At 37.7% G+C, this 18,760-nt stretch overlaps 1 protein-coding gene across 1 annotated transcript in view; it reads left to right on the plus strand.

The window, feature by feature from the left end:
• Positions 1-16,612: 16,612 nt before the first annotated feature.
• Positions 16,613-18,760, plus strand: part of HCRTR2 (hypocretin receptor 2) — a 200,600-nt gene continuing 198,452 nt past the window's right edge. The window contains exon 1 of the mRNA XM_072638432.1: positions 16,613-17,043. Coding sequence (XP_072494533.1) covers positions 16,821-17,043 — 223 coding nt within the window. The 5' untranslated portion in view covers positions 16,613-16,820. The remainder of the gene's footprint in view (positions 17,044-18,760) is intronic.

An 18,760-nucleotide genomic window follows, 5' to 3' on the forward strand; every position in this document is an offset into this window, starting at 1 on the left:
CAGGTCAGAAGAGCATTTTGAATCTTAGAGTAAAAGGAGGACATTAGAGATGGAGAGTGGCTGGGAAGCTCAAGAATACCTAGGAAATGAGTAATAAAGAAATGTAAAAGAACAAAAAGTTGTGGTCATAGGAGGAATATGAGTTTTATTGATATGTGTTGTGTCAAGCTTGCTGAATAGTTAAGTTAGAATAGAGCTGGAGGTCATAAGGATTGAGGCGCACAAGTAAATGTGAAGACAATTTCATTGACATGAATTTTGTTGTCTTTAAAAACGATTACTGGGGAAGTGGAGGAAGGAAGATTATGAATCAGGTCCAAATACTTTAAAGAAGGGTAGAAGATTGTGTTGGACAACATATGATCATTAAATTTAGGACTGAAAGAATCTTAGAAGTCATCAAGTATAACCCATTTATTTTTACTAATGAGAAAATTGAAGATGTAGTAGAAGGAGAGATGGAGGTGGGGAAAGGACTAAATGTGGATAGAGATTATATAAACTGGGATATAAAGATGATTTTGACCTATAGAATTGCAAAGGAACTTAAAAGGTTATAGTGTCCAATTCCTACCATGATGTTTGAAATCTCAAATATAGCATCAGGATAAGTTGTTATCCAAACTACTTAAGCTCACTATTTCTCAAGATAATCCATTCCATTTGGAGGTAACCCTATTAGAAATTTCTTCCTTACATGTAGTCAAACTTGGCTTCCCTAGAATTTTCATTAGAATGAAAGTATAGTATAGACTAGGTTAGAGAGTAGTTTTTGAAATCAAGAAAACCTGCTTACATCCCATTTCTGATAAGTATATTTTGGCTGTCAAACTGTTCAAGGCACTTAAACTCTCACTGTCTCCAGAAAAGTCTCTAAAGGTATGAATTACAGTTGAGTGTTTTATCATAATAATTGGAAAAAAGAAGGGAGTTTCCCTACTAGGATTTCCACTACCATGATGAAATGTACAGTTAAAAAAAACAACACAAATGTTCTATATTCTGGTTCTAGTTTTTCCTTCTGGTCCCAAAAGGAATTAGGTTAATCCTATTCCCACATGACAATATATCAAATGTTTGGAGACAGTTATTTATGCTCTCAAAATCTTCCCTTATCTTATCTTCTCCAGGCCAAATTCATCCAATTCCCTCAACCATCATTGCTAAAATATGGTTTTCCAGTTCTGTCACAACTTTCTTATTCAACTCAGACTGGAATAGTTCATAAATTCCTTCCTAAAATTGCATGCCTGAAAAATGAACACAGTGCAACTTATACACTTGCAATGTTAAGGGAATTTGAAGATCTTCCCTGCCCCAATAGACCAATGTGATTTGCTTTGAGCTTTGACCCCACCTATAGCTTGAGTAACATGGAGCCAATGGTAGGAGAAGCTTGCTGAATGGATGGAGCAGGAAGGGTGCAGCAGGAAGAGAGTAAGGTGGAACTGAGAGGGAGAAGCAGAGCTGAGAGAGAGCAGGCAGAGCAGTCCAGTTAGTGTGAGTGAGAGAGTGAATGATTTTGCCAAATGGAGTTTGTTTTGTGGGGAGGCCTGACAGAGGGAAGACTTGGGGATGCCATACTCCCTGCATTGATAATATGTATAGATGTTTTTGTTACTGTAATGTTAATTATGTTAATGAGAGTTAAAGATCTTCCCCATCCATTAATAGACCTGCCCATTAAGGGAAGTTTGATTAGGGGAGATTTGTTTTATAAGAAGGCCCATTTTTTTTCTTAATTTCCAACGAGGCACTGGTATTCAAGGGTTGTGATACCCTCTGGCTCTGAAAAGGGTATATATACTCTGAGGTGAGGTTTTATTTGAGGGCTTACTCATTGGTTGTGTCTGTACTGCCAGATGAGACTCTGTGGAGCCGCTAAGGAGCCACTGGCTTTGAAAACCTAGATGTTATTGCTTCTTTCTGGTAACTATGTATGTAATGGTCAGACAGTTGGATCTATCTATTCATCAGTGATGTACAAATTGCTTATTGTCAGACAACTGGAAGAACTCCCTATTGGTCTTTATTTCTCTGTTTGTATTTTTTCTGAAGTTCAGGGTGCTGACTTTTCTCCCTGACCTAAGTGAATGATATATGTGCTTGATTAAGGTGATTGTCAACCCTTCAAAAGTTGCGTTCCTTTTAGAAAAGCAGATCTAAGAACTTGTACAGTGGGCCCTCTTGTGTATGTGGAGGTCCTTGCTGTTACAGTTACTATGATGGATTTGACTTTCTGGTGTTTGAACTTTCTGGTGGTTTCATCTTTGAGGAACAGAGTTTATATTTTGCCAATTTACCCTGGAAACATGCATGCATATCCATAGTGGCTGCGATGAATATCACATTGGTACTACAATATTCTGACCAATGAAATTGCAATGAGACTGCTGAATCTCATTTTCAAATAGAAAAATTAAGGTTCCAAGAAAGCAAATGTTGTTGTTCATTCTTTCTTTTTGAAGGGGACCAATATCATCATGGATAATGTCTTGACTTGCATGTGAATATGATTTAAGTGAAGCAGAGTTGCCTCATCCTCTTTTTCCTGAGTCACTGAAGTGTAGTATCAAGATAAAATTCAAGATGACTGGTGATGTCCTGGGAGGCAGTGGATGGCCTTGGCAACTTTGATATCTGACCAAGCTCTAAACCTTCCTTAGTGCCTGCCTCAGTCACTGTCATAGCCATTAGAATAAATTTTTCTCATCCACCATTCTGCCAGAAAAAAAGTCTTCACATCCTTAGGGTAGACATCCCCCTTTACTCATCACTGGGGTTAAGATCTGTCAGTTACCCCCAATCTGGTTTAGCCCATCTGCTGAGAGAGTTTACCAGGGTGTGGCCTCTGTGCATGCTAAAGCTTCTTGGAGCAATAGGTGAGAACTGGGTGAAAGTGGTCATCAAAGGTGGACAACTAGCCCTGAAAAGAGCTCAGCAAGCCTTTATATCAGAGGTTCTAATCCTCCCTGAATACCTCGCACACACTAGCCCAAAGTATTAGAGGAAAGTAGGAAAAAAATTAAAGCTGCACAATGAAATGTGGTCTTTTAAAAAATTAAAGGAAAGATTAAGGTAAATTTTATGAGATTTAGAGAACAAGAGACCTATGCCTATATGATCTTGTTAAACTTAAACACATGACCTAAAAATAATGCATTTTTCAAAGCAGTCAAGTGACATTGACACTTTCTCCTTCTGTTTATGCTTTAATACATTTTTCAGAAATGAACATTTACAGCTGACAAATAGATATTTGCAGTTAGCCAAGTGTTGTTATGGCTTACATGAAGTGGTACCTGCTCTGAAAACAAATATATGGCCACAAGAAACATGTTTGCTGCAAGGATTATGGTAGGTAATCTTTATGACTTTCCATAGAATCTGTATGTATGGGCTTTCCTCTGCTTACTGATCACTCTTGTCCTATTTCTGGGGAAATCAGTCTTTAAATTGCTCCAGGATAATAGCAATCTTAGATTTGGAAGACTTGCATTTAAGGTCACAAAGCTTCTGTATTGTGGACAGACTGATAAATATTGAAAAACAGATCTAAATATTAATAAAAACATTAAAAAGAATTGGTAAGAACATTCTATTTCAAAATGATGTGGAAAACTACCTTTAATAGAAGTCATTCTCTACCCCACCCCAATAAGAAACACAAAATTGTTTTAAAAGTAAATATTGACCAAGTGAATAAGAGGATATATCTTGCTAAGAATAAGAACCAATTTTAACCTTGTGGTTTCAGAACATTTAACTAAATGAAAACCTAAGCATAACAACAAATCTTCTTAATATCATTATATAAATACCTCCAATTTCTGCTGCACCTGTCTTTCAAAGAGCTCAGTACCTCCTACATTATCTCAGCAGCTATGTATCTGTACTATTGGGGCAGCCAGGTGGTGCAGTGGATAGAATATAAGTGCAGGAGTCAGGAGGACCTGAGTTCAAATCTCACCTCAGACACTTGACACTCACTGGCTGTGTGACCTTGGACAAGTCACTTAACCCCAATTGCCTCATCCTGGGTCATCTCCAGTCATCCTGATGAATATCGGGTTACTGGATTCAGATGGCTCTGGAGGAGAAGTGAGGTGATGTACACAGCCCTCCCTCACTCAAAACAAAGACAAGTGCAAGCCATGTCATTATTTCTCTGATGGTATGGTCTTCTTCGACAATGAAGGACGAACACACTTGATCTGTACTATTAACTGTTTGATAAAGAAATTACAATGGTGGGCATTAATTAAGTAGCTCCAATATCAAATGACAGACTAGAATAAATTTTCCAGATGTAGTTGGTCAGAGAAAGAATATAGAACAGTTGCTGAAGAAATCTACCGGTAGGATTGAATATGAGTTCAATTCTCAAACTCTGAAATCAAAACTCCTAGCTGTTTGTTTGTTTGTTTGTTTTTAATGGCAAATCATGACCTGTTCATGAAGTTTTGTTTTATTCTAATTGGGTGTAATATCTCAGAATTTCTAGTCAGTTGTTTTTCCACAGGGCATTGAACTTCTATGCATGGAAATATTTTATTTATGAGAGACCCTAGTGATTTCTTCAAGTAGCCTGGTTAATCATGGGTGGCTTAGTGGATAGAGCACTGAAATTGGGGTCAGGAGAACTGTTCAAATATTATTTCAGATACTTCCTATCCATGTGACTTGAACAAGTCTCTTAACTTCTTTCAGTTTCAGTTTCCTCACCTACGAAATGGAGATAATAATAGCACTCTCCTCACAGAATTGTTACAACAAGCAAATGAAATAGCATGTGTACAGTGCTAAGCAAAATATCAACTGCTATCTTCATATTAGCTATTACTATGCAAATAGGAAAATCAAGGCACAAAATGGTTCAGGACTGTTCAAAGTAGTTTTGGTGTCATCCAAGACACTAGCTTAACAACTGATTCTTACGTATTTCAAAGTTTACAAAGAGCTTTCCACACATTTCTTACGTAAACTTTACATGAACAGCTTTGTAGTATAGATACATTGGACATCATGATCATCATTCAATTTTCTCAAACGAGGCTCAGTGAAGTTATATGACTTGGGCAGGGCCACTAAAGAAGTAAGTCAAAAGGAGGATCTAATCTTGGAACTTTCTGGTGCTTATCCCACATGCCAGATTGAATCTCAGACATCATAATGCTTGCCTGAACTGTTGAAGGCTTCGGGCAATTATCTGCTTGATTGCTCTAGTGTGAATATAGCCAACAGACATATGAAAACAGATCCTTTCTTGCCAGGGAAACCGTGATTTTTTTTTCTCTTCTTCCATTTCTAGTGTTTAGAATTTTCCAGAGTTTTGGGTTTATTTTCACTAAGCCAGATACAACTTTAATTCTCTATGAAAGAAAACCATTCAATGGTAAGATTCTAAAATTGTCTTGCTTTTTCACACATTAGAGAGTCACTGGAGTATTCAAAACTAATGTGCGCATGCAATATATTTTAATATCAAACAGCAAAAACCTTTTTGATCTAATTAAAATATTCTTTCTATTTTAAAAAGCTATTTATTTAAAAAAGTTTTACTGATGCTTTTTGTTATTATATTAATTATTTTCCTTAAATCTCTCCCCCACCCCTTTGAATCTTCCCTTGTAAAGCACTTAAGGAAAAACAATAAACATAGAAACTTCACCTTTCAAGGTATGCCAAGTCCACATCCATACTCACCCACTACTATTTCCCTACTGAGGAGAAGTGTCTTAAACATCAGTTCTCTAGGACCAAAATTACTGATCAATATGAATAAAGATTGGACTTCCTTTTGTGTTATTTCAGTTTATGTTATTGTAGTCATCGTGTATATTATTTCCCTTGTACTGATTACTGCTCTCTATGTTAGTCAGTACAAGACTTCCATGTTTCTCAGAGTCTTCCATATTTGTTGTGGTAAAATAATGTTGGCTCCTTTTTAAAAAAGATCTAGTGAAAACAGATAGTCCTTCCAGTTACGAGTGGAGGAAAACACTATTAAGATTTACTCTAATTATGCATTTTCTCTTGAAAGAAAGGACAAAAGGAGGACATATCCAAAATTCCTGAGAAAGCCAAATATTTGACGAGTCATGCATAATTGAATAATAAATTTAGAAATTAAATATAGTTATACGAACACTAATTTTTAAAAGGAGACAAAAGTGTTAGGTCTGAAGTCTTTAAGTTTTGAGACTCAAATATTTTAAAGTGTTTACAAAATTGTCCCCAAATGAACTATAGGGTTGATTATCCATAAATAATCAAAAAGCACATGAAATGGTTCCTAAGAGTATTTTGTTCTATTTTTAAATACCATGCTGCACCATGCTGCCTTACGTCTATGAGGGCAATATGGTATAATGTATAGAGATCTGCCCTTGGAACCTGGAAGACCTAGATGCAAACCCTCCCTCTGGCACATCCTGCCTATGGGACTTTGGCTAAGTCACTTAACCTCACTTAACCTCTTGAGATTATTTTTACTTATTCTCTAAGATCATAAATTTTGAGGTTAAGACCTGCACTAGGAGTTCCTTTTGATGAATTAATTGCCTATACCAATGCAACAATAGGTCCAGTTCCTATCTCATACACACAGAGTAATATACAGACCCTATCTGATACCAATATCAACATTTATAGCTACATCTAATTCTATATATATGTGTGTGTGTATGTGTGTGTGTGTGTGTGTGTGTGTGTGTGTGTGTGTGTGTGGATATCTATATACTGACAGATAGATAGATAGACAGATAGATAAATGGATATAGGATAGCTACTGTATCAGTGATTATAAAAGCATATGTATATAAATGTATACATATATGTTACGTACACACCAACACATACATATACACAATATACATGCATGTATATGTTTGGGAATATATGTGGAAGTATATATCTAGATATAGATTGTTATACAAGCGCATTTAGCTTACAGACTATATCAACAAAATGAAAGAAATGAATACAATCTTTGAATGTATTTGATTAGGTTTGATAATGCTGCTGTTTCATTTTTCTAACCTTCAAAGTTCTTGTTATTAAGTATGTTTCTCCTTATGAAATATGAAACCAAGAGTGATGCTAGAGGGGAGCACTGGGCCATCTTGCTGTTCTTCCTTAGATCAACTTTGCAAAATTAAAGTTACATCCCAGCTTCCTTAATAGCCCACCATGAGCCTCTCTTCCTTCAATTTATGAAGACCTTTTACAGATGTACCTACATTTACACCTTGTAACACTTCAAAATTTTCCCTTAGCTGCTTACAATTGTGCTCCCTTGTTTTATCTTTTTCAAACTTCCAAAGGTGCCTCCTACCTCTGGCTGGAAGTGCAATGTCAAGCACGTCTTACCAAGTTCATTTGTTTTTTTTTAATGAGAAGAAATATTTTCTTCGTTTTATGGTAGCAACATCCCAGTTGATGGGTGAATTTTTATGAACAAGCTTGCCTAATGGAAATCAGAGATTGGAGATGCTTAAATATAGACAGAAAGATATTGAATATACCAAAATTTTCACGGTATCACTTGATGTGTTTGCACAAAAACTGTAAGCTGTATGTATCCATAGATTTACAGATGGCTAAACAAATTAGGGTATATAGATATAACAGGGCTCGAATAATGGGGAGATAAGAAGAATTTAAATAAGTATACAGTGATTCATTTCAATTATTGTGAACCAAAATAATGAGAACCAGGAGAATTATATAGGTAGAGATTACAATAACGTAAGCAAAACAAACACTAAAGTAGAATTGAATGCTGAAAATGTAATGACCAGTCTTGGCCCCAAAGAAGAGATGAAGAAATTAATCTTTCTCTTTTTGATAGAGGAATAAAAATTAAGCTTGTGGTGTACTAATCACTGTTGGGTATGGTCACTGTGTTTACTCATTTTGCTTAACTGTTTTATTTTTGTAAATTATGGCTCACTGGGATGGAGATAATATAGCTAGAGATATTTAAATTATAAAAATACAATGCCATAATGAAACTTAATTTTTAAAAAATGAAATAATGACATGAAATATTTTGTAAATACTAGGACTGTGAAAAGATTTCCCAACAAAACCTATAGTAAAATCACTTTTATGACTGGTATAATGTCACTTGGGCTAACCAAGGAAATCTATATAGTGGAAATTATGCCTTCTGGTACAGATGGAAATTGCCCATCAGTCTCTTAGACTCCTGGAAAATTTACCACAACCATAGAATGTTGTAATTTTTCCCCAAAATGGAGAATGATAGCAGGTCATGGTACTCAAAATAAAGTAATCCAATACCAAGGCAGAACATGTTGCAAAAGGGGTGCACAGGAAGATCTACCATTATGCTGTCAAAACAGCTGATCCCTTGAGGAAACAGGGAGAGATAGTGATGACCATTAGATCTTCAGTACTGAAGTTTAGGACAGGGTTTTTTTGAGTAAATCATGCATAAAATATCTAGATCACACATTAGATTACTTGAACTGTTCAAATTAGTGAGACCAGGACTTGTGAATGCTTTCCTTTGTACTCTTTTCTTCCCCTCCCTCTCTCTTTGGATATGGTCCTATTCCTTTAATCTTAACAGTGAGGTTGTCTTTCTGTTCATCTCTGTCTTTTTAAGTGTGATAAATGTGTTTAATCATTGCCTTTTGATATGAATGTGTCCTTGAACAATTTTGGCACAGAGGGACAATGGAGACACGAGCATCCAGGAAAAGAAAGAAATAGATTTTATAATGTAGCACATATTTTACAAAATAATTTTTATGGTCTCAAGCTGTAGAAATAGAATTATTGATCTTTTTTTACAACTTTCTAGGACATACAGAGAAACATAGACTTAGACTGTGCTAGAAAGATGAGCCAGTAGTTTTTTGCTTGGGGAAGCTGTGATGAGTTGATCGGCATAAATGAATCAGGCTTTGGTCTCATCTCCTTTCTTTTGGCATTGTTTCTCTGAGTCAAATTTGAAAATAAAACAATACTTTCATGGAGTAGGATCTGTGTGAGTAATTGACAAAAAAGTAACTAAACTCATACATGAGTACAGGTGAGTAAGAGGAAGTGACATCCACTTGACTATCCTGCTCAACAGCCCCACACGTCAACCCTTCCCCATATCACTGCTAGATTGAGGGTGCAAACATTGATCTAGTAAATTAAAAGTTTTCTGTGCATTTGTGATATTTAACATAAAAACCACATACATGTATAATCCTAGTCTAAAAGCAGTTTTGTAGATATATATGGGAGTGATTGTTAGATTCCACACCATAAACATTTTATGAAACGTCTTTTCTGAAGAGATTGTAAAACAAACAAGAATATAAACCCAAAACCAAATAAAGTGAATTTAAGGGAACTGTGTTCATAATTATTTATGAGACAGGGAGGGGATTGTTTATCTAAAAAGATAGATATCTGAGGGGGAAAATGTATTTTTACGTTGGCTTTGTTTACCCAAAGTGCAATTAAGTAATGATGTCTGTGAGGTGCTGCGTCAAAGTACAGAGACATAGAGATGAGAAACAAAAAACTTCCTGATTTCAAGGAATTTATATTGTATTGAGAATGGAGGTAGGGGAGGGAAAATATGACTTCCAGGCTGGATCTGTGATTTCATGGTTATAAGAAACTCCTAGACAAAGAAACTCCTTCTGTCAATGCAGATGGACACCTCTGGAATTTATAGAATTACAGTTTCCTAGGAGACTAAGATATCCAATGACTCTCCCAGAGTCGCACAGTCGGTATGTTTCAATTCAATTGCTTAATTGAAGCCATGGTCTTGGAACAACACTCCAATCATTTTATCACACTTTCTCTTGTCATATACATAGAAAAACATATCGGATGAATATCAGGCCACTGGACCCAGGTGCCTAAGGACCTCACTAAAATCAAAGTCAACTGCAAGTCATGTCATCATCTTCATATCATAATCCTCTTTGAGAATGAAGGACAAACACAACCTGTGAGTGAGTAGCAGTTTCTCTCTTGTCCTGTCCTGTCCTGTCCTGTCCTGTCCTCTCTTCACCTCTCCTCTCCTCTGGTATTCCGCCCAGGGGAAGGTAAACTCCATGACCAAAAGCTGCCTTTTTTTCCTTTGGGTTTACTGGCTACATTTCTTGCTCAAAGATCAAGCCTTAAACCCAATTAACTATGGAGTTCATAGACAGGACAACAAGTCCCCACCGACCTAGCACAGAGTGGATGTAATAACTAAATAGTAATTGTTTCTATTTTACCCAGGAATCCTGAAGGTCTTCCCCTCCCAGTTTGATTTTATTTTTGATTAAATGGGTCACCCCTTGAGTAAGTTAAAGAAGCCTGTTCATTGAATGGGTGTATCTCACTCAAAGTGAGAATGTGATATATAACCTTAGCCTGAAAGGGCCAGGGTCTCACATTGCATCCTGGGCCACCTCCAGTCCTCCTGATGAATGTCAGGACGCTGAATTCAAATGGCTCGGGAGAATAAAGTGAGGTTGATGACCTTGCACAGCCCTCCCTCACTCAAATCAAAGTCACCTGCATGTTATGTCATCATCTTGATGTTATAGTCCTCTTTGAGAAGGAAGTACAAACACAACAACAACAACAGGAAAAATATAACACATAATAGAGCATAACTGGGCAAAGAATAGATACGGATAAAATACTTCAGGAAAAAGTGAGGAGGGAAAGAATGGTGGTGGTGATGGTTGTCCGTTGTTCTTGAAGAGGACCAAAATGACCTCATTTAGAGTCAAATTTCTGACTGTTCAGACCAATACAAGTTTGGAGTGCTCTACCACAGGTCTGGCATGAATAATCTGTGTGAACTTTAGGGTGGATACTCCAAATTTGCATATCCTGCATTTCCTTTGAGCTGTTTTAATTCTGCTTTGCTTATAAGGCATAGCACTTTCTCTGATGTAGGCATGGCATGATGAGTGGTCCTGTGTCAGTGTCTCCCATATCACACAATTAATACTAAAGTTCTTAAGCAAGACTTTGTCCTTGCATCACTTTTCTGCCCACCATGTGAATACGTGCCCTGTGTGAGTTCTCCATAGAACAGCGTTTTTGGCAAGTGTACATTTTGCATTCCAACAACATGGCCAGGCCATTGGAGTTGTGTTATTTGAAGCAGAGTGTGAATGCTTGGCATTTTAGTTGGTGTAAAAACCTCAGTGTCTGATACCTTTTCCCACCAAGTGATCTTCAGAATCCTCCTAAGATAATTCCAATGGAAGTGATTCAGTTTCTTGGCATAATGCTGGTATACTGTCCAAGTTTCTTAGGCATTCTACAGTGAGCAACACAACAACTGATGTAAGTTCACTTACCTTGGTAGCGTACTTTCCAGGGATGCACACACTCACAATGAGGTTTTCACATACACTGTCAGAGCTAGCTCAGTGTTTGGGAAGCTCTAAATGAAAGTACATGAAAGAAGAGGTATTAGACTGACTACCAAACTGAAGGTCTACAGAGCTGTTGTGCTGACCTTGATGAAGAAAAAGAATACTTGCAACTGAAGTGAATGGGGAAGATTTCACAAATACGGTAACATAAACTACACTTTGACAGAAGAAAATAATTCAACTTCCTGGATTAGCAAAGAAATTAATCAAATATTCAGTAATTTATCTGATGGTTATCACTTGGTCATAGAACTGGAAGGGACCTCAGTGATTGTGTAGTCAAACATAATCATTGAAACATTATACTGAAAAAACACATTCAGAGAAAGGAAGTGGCATTCATAGAAACACACCTAGTATAATGACAGATTTGATACTAGGAACTCTCAGTATAATAAACTTCTTTATATGATATACTGTCATATGGTCATTTCATTTTATTTATGTAATGGTTGCTGAAGTTCCCCATGCCCCACAAAATAATGTTTTCCATATTTGTGAGGAATGACCATAAATCACCAACTTTTACAAGGTGTGATACTTAGTAGAGAGTGTTTTCCATCTTTGATGATTTGAATTATCTCAATCATAGGTTGGGAAAAGATAATTGTAGAGCAACTGGGGATTTGCTAACAGCAATGTCATATAGATTAGGAGTCAAGAGGACTTAGTTTCAAATCCTGATTCAGACTCTTATAAATTTTGTGATCCTGGGCAAATTTCATTTTCTATAGGCCTAAGTTTCCTCGCCTATAAAATGAGGAAAAGTGAGGTGACTTGATTCTGTGTCTTCTAAGGCAAATTTCAGCTTTCTATCAATAATTCTGGGATCCTGTTGTCCTAAATAAGTGGAAGTGGTCTTTGAGAGAAGATACACCATCCAAATGTTGAAGGAAGAGAATAACAAGATTTATAGTCAGCCTAAAGATGATGAATTGATTCTCCCAAAAACAGATAATAAAGGGAGACCCTTCCCATGGGAAAATGTTATTGATTCAGAGGCTTAAAGTAGAAATGATAAAATGGAATAGACAATAAAAAATCCCTGGTCTGCTTTTGCATAACACATGTATTTTGCAGGCAGAGCTATATTTCTCCTAGCAAAGTAAACTCCTGAGATTTATTCCCTTAGCGGCATATATCATACCCAATGCTGAAAAAGCTTTTTTTCTTCTTTAATTTACTCTATTTTCCCCCTGAACAGAGAGGTTTTATTGGCTGTAGCTGGCCAAAAGCTGTTGTGAGATGAATGGGTGGGTTGCACCTAAGACCACATATAGAGAAAAGCAAAGCACTGAAGAAGGAACTAAAATTGAATGAGAGAGAGAGCTTATCCCCTGGGAATAAGGAAGTCCTGCAGAAGCAGCAAAACAATACAATACCCAGAGATGAAATGCAGAACTGAAGAGGGGTCTATGAAACTGGAGATATTCCATGGGCAGAGGGTCAGAGATAAGGATCAGGGAACAACATTCAGAAACATCTGAAATTAACTACAATGGGAGAAAAGCCTACATAGTCAGAACTTAAAATGATTTGGAGTTCATAGAAACTTTTTATAAAGGATTGCTTTGGTGGATTGTCTTATTTTGCAACTAGATTTTATGTGTAGAGGCTGATATCCAGAGAAATGATGGATCCTTATGGATATATCAGCTGTTAGAGGAATGGGCTTTGTATGATAATCCAGCAAATAAGCTGAGGAATATTCAGACAAATGGTAGGAGTATCAAGAAAAAGTTAGATCATCGAAACCTAATGAGGAGGGACTATCCAGAAGAAGAGATTGGCTAGCAATGTCAAAAGCTGTAGAGGTCAGGAAGAATTAGAATCTTGAAAAGATCTTTGGATTTGGTAATAAAGTTAAGAATAGGGAAGATCTGGGCATTTTATAGGCAGCAGAATATAAAGAAACATGGAAGGTCATGATGAGAATGGGGATACTCTAAGGGGCAAACTTTGGAAGGACATAGGATTAAATAGGAACAAGGGTCCAGACAGAGTGGCAAATGATACATCATTTTTAGTAGTAAGTTTCAAAAAATGGATATCTTGAAGTAATTAATTGTGTGTGTGTGCGTGTGTGTGTGCACACGCACACAGGAGAGAGAGAGAGAGAGAGAGAGAGAGAGAGAGAGAGAGAGAGAGAGAGAGAGAGAGAGAGAGAGAAGAGAGAGAGAGCGCCAATACATACATAGCCTTTGGTTACTTGACAGGTGTTGAATTGAATTGGTTAGTTGTAATGAAAATGGCTATTCATTTTATATGAACCATTTAAGCAAAGCTTCATAATATTAACCCACTAACTTTCCACTTATCTCCATTTGTTCATCTGTAAAATGAGGAGTCAGGTCCTTTACAGTCTTAGTATTTAATTAGTTCAAGTATTTATTGGAAGAGTCTTCATTTTCACCATTTAAACTTGTTATTTTCTATTGGTCAATACTGATAAAGACATTAAGGTGAATTCGGGGGAGTGCTGGGTATAATAACACAGTATAATAAGAAAAGATGATTACACTTGAAACTGCAAATCTATTATGTACAAATTGCTATTCTTTTAAAACATATAATAAAGTTATCAAGTAAATTTCTTTATTCCTCTTTTTTTACTGACACAAAAACACTGAAATAATCAATTAATTTTATCACTTCAGAAAAACTCAGACAACCTATTTTTATAGTTTGTATAGATGGAAAAAGTATTACTGCAAAATAAAGAAGTAAATACAGTACTGTCCACAAGGGACACAATAGTATAGTATTTTTATCAAAGACTTGGATTAGGATGGGAGACCTATACCTAGCAAATTTGTATATAACACTAGTGTACAGTAGCAGTTAATATATAGAAAAGCAGAATCAGAATTTACAAAATTGGACTAATTTCAAGACAGGCAGAACCAAATCTAATGACATTCAATTTGATAGTGGTAAATAAAAAAATCATATATGTAGATTCAAAAATCAAATACAGAAATACAGAATGGGAGAGATAGCATGGCTCACTGGAAAGAAAACTGTGACCTGAGTTAGAATGCCAGTCATACTTGTGTAGCCTTTGTCATGTCACCTGAAGTCAGGAGTGTGCTGGAGCCACCTGGTTAGAGAAAATTAATGCTAAACTTTCACCCTGAGCATTTATACCTCAGAAATCAACAAATGCTACAAGTCAGGGATGAATTTATTATTTTGTTGGTTGTCTAGACTCAATGAAGATTAAATTTTAAAATGTGTCATGCACAAATTCAGAAAGACAATTGTTGAACATTTATCAGCAAACCTTTGAAATTTATTACCTCAACCAGAAGCTTGACTAGACATGATTTTTAAGCTTCCTTCTAGCTCTACCTATTATTGTTGATCCGATGGCATTATTAGACACTTCTTATGAAAAAGGCCACAACCCTATATACAGTTATTTATAGACTGCATGAATAGAAGTACAGTGTTCAAAATGTTATCTATGACAGTTTCACTGTACTCTGACTAATAAGAATACTGTTTGTTTCTCTGTACATTTCAAGAGTAAAATTGATCAACTGGACTATATCTAAAGGAAGTTAATGAGGATGTTCAAATGAACTAAATATAATTAATAAAGATAAAAATTGTGGGGAGGGGAAAGGGAGAAATCATAGTTTTCTTCAAATATTTAAAAGACTATATTGTTGAAAAGGAAATAGACTTTCTCTGTGCAGCCATAGAGGATCATAAACTAACTCATTCATTTCCTATGAGAGGAAACTCATGCCCAGAGATGTTAAATGATTACCCACTGTTGCTGAGGTATTAAGTGACAGCACTGGGATTTGAACTCAGATCTTCAGGAACTCCAAGTTCAAAGTTCTTTAGACTACACTATACTGCTGAAAGCAATATTCTTGGATGGAACTTCCAGGGAGTCAAATTTCATCTCACTATAAGAAAGGGCTTTTTAATGTGAGTTTTCAAAAAATGGAATGGGTTGACTTACTATAATAATAATGAGCTCCCACTGGAAACACTAGAATGTTTGTGAAATTGAATTGTCAGATTTTGAAGTTCTGTCTCTAAGATACATTGAGTCAGAAAGCAGACTAGATTATATTAAGGTCCCTTGAAAATCCAAGATTCTGATATTCTAAATCACTGTCCTCTTTCATTATGAAGTCATGATCATACACTTTGCAATAATAAATATGAAAAGCTCATGTAAGTACATTATAGCAAATCTGAAAACACTTAACCTGTGAAAGGAAATACTGTCTGGAGCAGAAAATTCTTCCATTGCCTGCAAATGAATGACGGTTGCATCTGTCATGCTATCAATATTTCAATGAGGGGATAAATCAGTTTAGTATTTGGATTCACCATTGAGAATTCTTCACTCATTCTAATATATCATTTTAAGGAACTCCTTTGGGTTGAATGCAATAGAGATGGTCTCTTCAGAGAGCAAAGCAGGACTGTGATTATTTTTATGACCCTTTAATGTCCTTAAAAGGTCATTTGACCCTCGCTTTTGCCAAACATAAATTCCTCTTTAAATCAGTTCTTTGGCATGGAAATAGTTTCACCTACCAGAGAGAAGAAAAGCAGAAAAGAAACAAACAAGCAAAAGCGACAATACCAAAAACAAAAACAAAAACAAAAATTACTCAGGGCTTTAGCTAAGTGCTAAGTTGGGAAAGTCAAGCATGCCTGTTTTTCAAATGTTGGCCTTAAGTGGCTCTCAAGTCATTGGGTTTGAGGAAGCTTGTGTTGGAATATTTGTGTTGTACCCGGTGAAACTGAAAGTCATGAAACTGACCTAAAGAATGAGCTAATCTTGCATGTATATGCTGTCATGCTCACCTGAGTGTGAGTGCAGAAACTATATTTGAGAGTATGGAGGAGAGGAAGGTAGGTGTTAAAATTCGGAAAGAAAACTGGGCTGGCATCACTACAATTGCTTCTCGTTTCTGTTCTGTTTCCCTAGCTCCTTTCCTACCCCTCCCCTATCCACAAGTGAGAATGCTGGAGGTTGGGGGCTCTGAAGGCTCGGTGCAGGAATGGTCTCTTTTCAGACTGGGCTGTGCTTGCGTTCTGCTCCTCCTAGTGTCACTGCTGCAGCCTTGAATGCTGGCTCCCTGTTCCCTCTGCTGCCTCCGTGCTCCGGCGCAAACCCGTCTGGAAAACCCAACACAGCAGAGGCAGAGGAGGGTGGCGGGAGGAGAAGTTCCCCAGGCAAAGTCTCGGAGTGGCATTGGCTCGGGAAGTTTTCACGTCATTTGCTTCCTTTCGCCTCCCTCTCCCTTCCCCTCCCTCAGCCTCTCCCCCACCAACCCCCCGCGCGAACCCGGAGCGCCCATGGAGCAGGTAGAGAAGAGGAAACCGAGCTTGCAGCATTGAGAACCCCTGGACCCAGAGCCCGTGATGTCTGGCCCCAAACTGGAGGCTTCCCCGCCTTGTCGGAACTGGTCATCTTGTCCGGAGCTCAACAGGACTCGGGAGCCTTTGGGGAATCTCTCGCTCTATGACGATGAGGAATTGCTGCGCTACGTGTGGAGAGAATACTTACACCCCAAAGAATATGAATGGGTTTTGATCGCTGGCTATATCATCGTATTCATCGTGGCGCTCATTGGCAATGTCCTGGGTGAGTGTCCCCCTCGGGCAGCTCTCCAAAGGACTGTCACCTTCCCTCTGCCAGCGGTTGGAAAAGGTCCCTTTACCCCAAATGTGCTCCGTAGGGCAATAGACACAAAGGGGTCTGAGCCTTTGGTCAGTACGAGCTTTCTCCAGTTTAGTGAAAAAAAGTTTCCTGTTTGACTAACCAGGGGGCATTGCACTGAAATCTTGTTTTTACTTAGCTGTGCACGCGGAAATCAACACACACCCCAAACACACCCCATCCCTCCTTCATCCCTCACCCTTTCCTACCTCATTGCCCTCAACCCAATATGAAACCTTCCGTGGGTGGAAGAAGCAGTGACTCAGTGGCTAAAGATTTGGACCCCGTTAGTGAAGAAAATTAGGCTTCCTATTATTATAGAAGCTGGGGACTTCTCCAGTTAGGTTGAGTACCAAAGCTGTGTGCATACTTGCAGCCCAGACCTGCCCTCTTAAGGAAAGGGGTTCATTTGGGCTGCTAAAGTCATAACGCGATCCCAGAGTCAGATTGTCTTTTTCTAGCTCTTAACAGGAGCTGCCCAGACGGATTAATGGGGGGGAGGGAGGGGGGAGGGAAGAGGGAGGTGGGAGATAAGGACACATTAGAGAGTGTCTCCTTCAAGGACTAAACCACAGGAGAATAGGACAGTACAGGGTTAGGAAAGAAGAGGGGGGAAAGCAGCAGCATCTGAGAAAAAGTCTAAATCCTCTCTCTTAGAAAGATATATCAGATATCTAGATTTTATACTGTTCTGGCTTTGTGTTAGTTACTGTTCAAGACACAGGAGTCAGAAAGGACAGACCCTGGTGCTTGGAAAGCAGGCAACCAGCAAAACGTTCATTTCCTTTCCTTTCTCTTATTCTGGTGCAGGGGGAGTGAGGGGTAACAGAGAGTGTGTTTGTGATCTGTGGGAACCCACATTGCTCTTCTATTCAAAGAGGAAAACCTTTGAACTGTAGGTGAGATTGGGGTGGGGACAAGAATAAGAAAATATGAAATTGAAGATAAATTTGGAGGGAGGGATCTCAATGGGATGCTGTTTCAAATGTCCAGAATAGGGGTGGAGGGAGAGAGGCTTAAGTAGAATGGAATCAAGAGAAAGACTGATTTAGATTCAGGTTCCCCTGAATCGATATAAGGAAATGGAGGGAATACACAGGGGCAGGCAGGTTAGAGGGAATTGAACTGTTGGACGTGTTGGAAGTCAAAAGCCAGGGATGACCTGAGACTGAGAACAATAAACTAACAGCAAGTTTTCAATATTTATCTGATGTTGCCCTCTGTGCCCAAATGGACAACCTTGAGTTGTGAAGCATTCATGGGCAAGAGTAGGTGATAAAACAGTACTCTAGAAAGAATGGGCAGGCTTGTTATTTATAAGACATAGCAAAACACCTTTGGGTACATGGGTATGACATTAGTATATCTCCAAGTTAATTTCCATTTTTAATGCATGCATGCATGTACAAACACATGAACGTATGTGTATATATATGAATTTTTAGGACATACATATATTTATAAGACCTATTCACCCAGGATAGAATCACTTACAGTGCTGATGGAGATGGGCATTGTCATAGTTCTGACTATATAATTGAACTGATATTTGTCCTGCTCCCCATCTTGCTTTCATTCATTTTCAAAATTGCATTTTGGATATAATGCCAGTGGATCTTTGCATAGTGATAACACATCATAA

Source organism: Notamacropus eugenii, chromosome 2, assembly GCF_028372415.1.
Source record: "Notamacropus eugenii isolate mMacEug1 chromosome 2, mMacEug1.pri_v2, whole genome shotgun sequence".
Taxonomy (NCBI): domain Eukaryota; kingdom Metazoa; phylum Chordata; class Mammalia; order Diprotodontia; family Macropodidae; genus Notamacropus; species Notamacropus eugenii.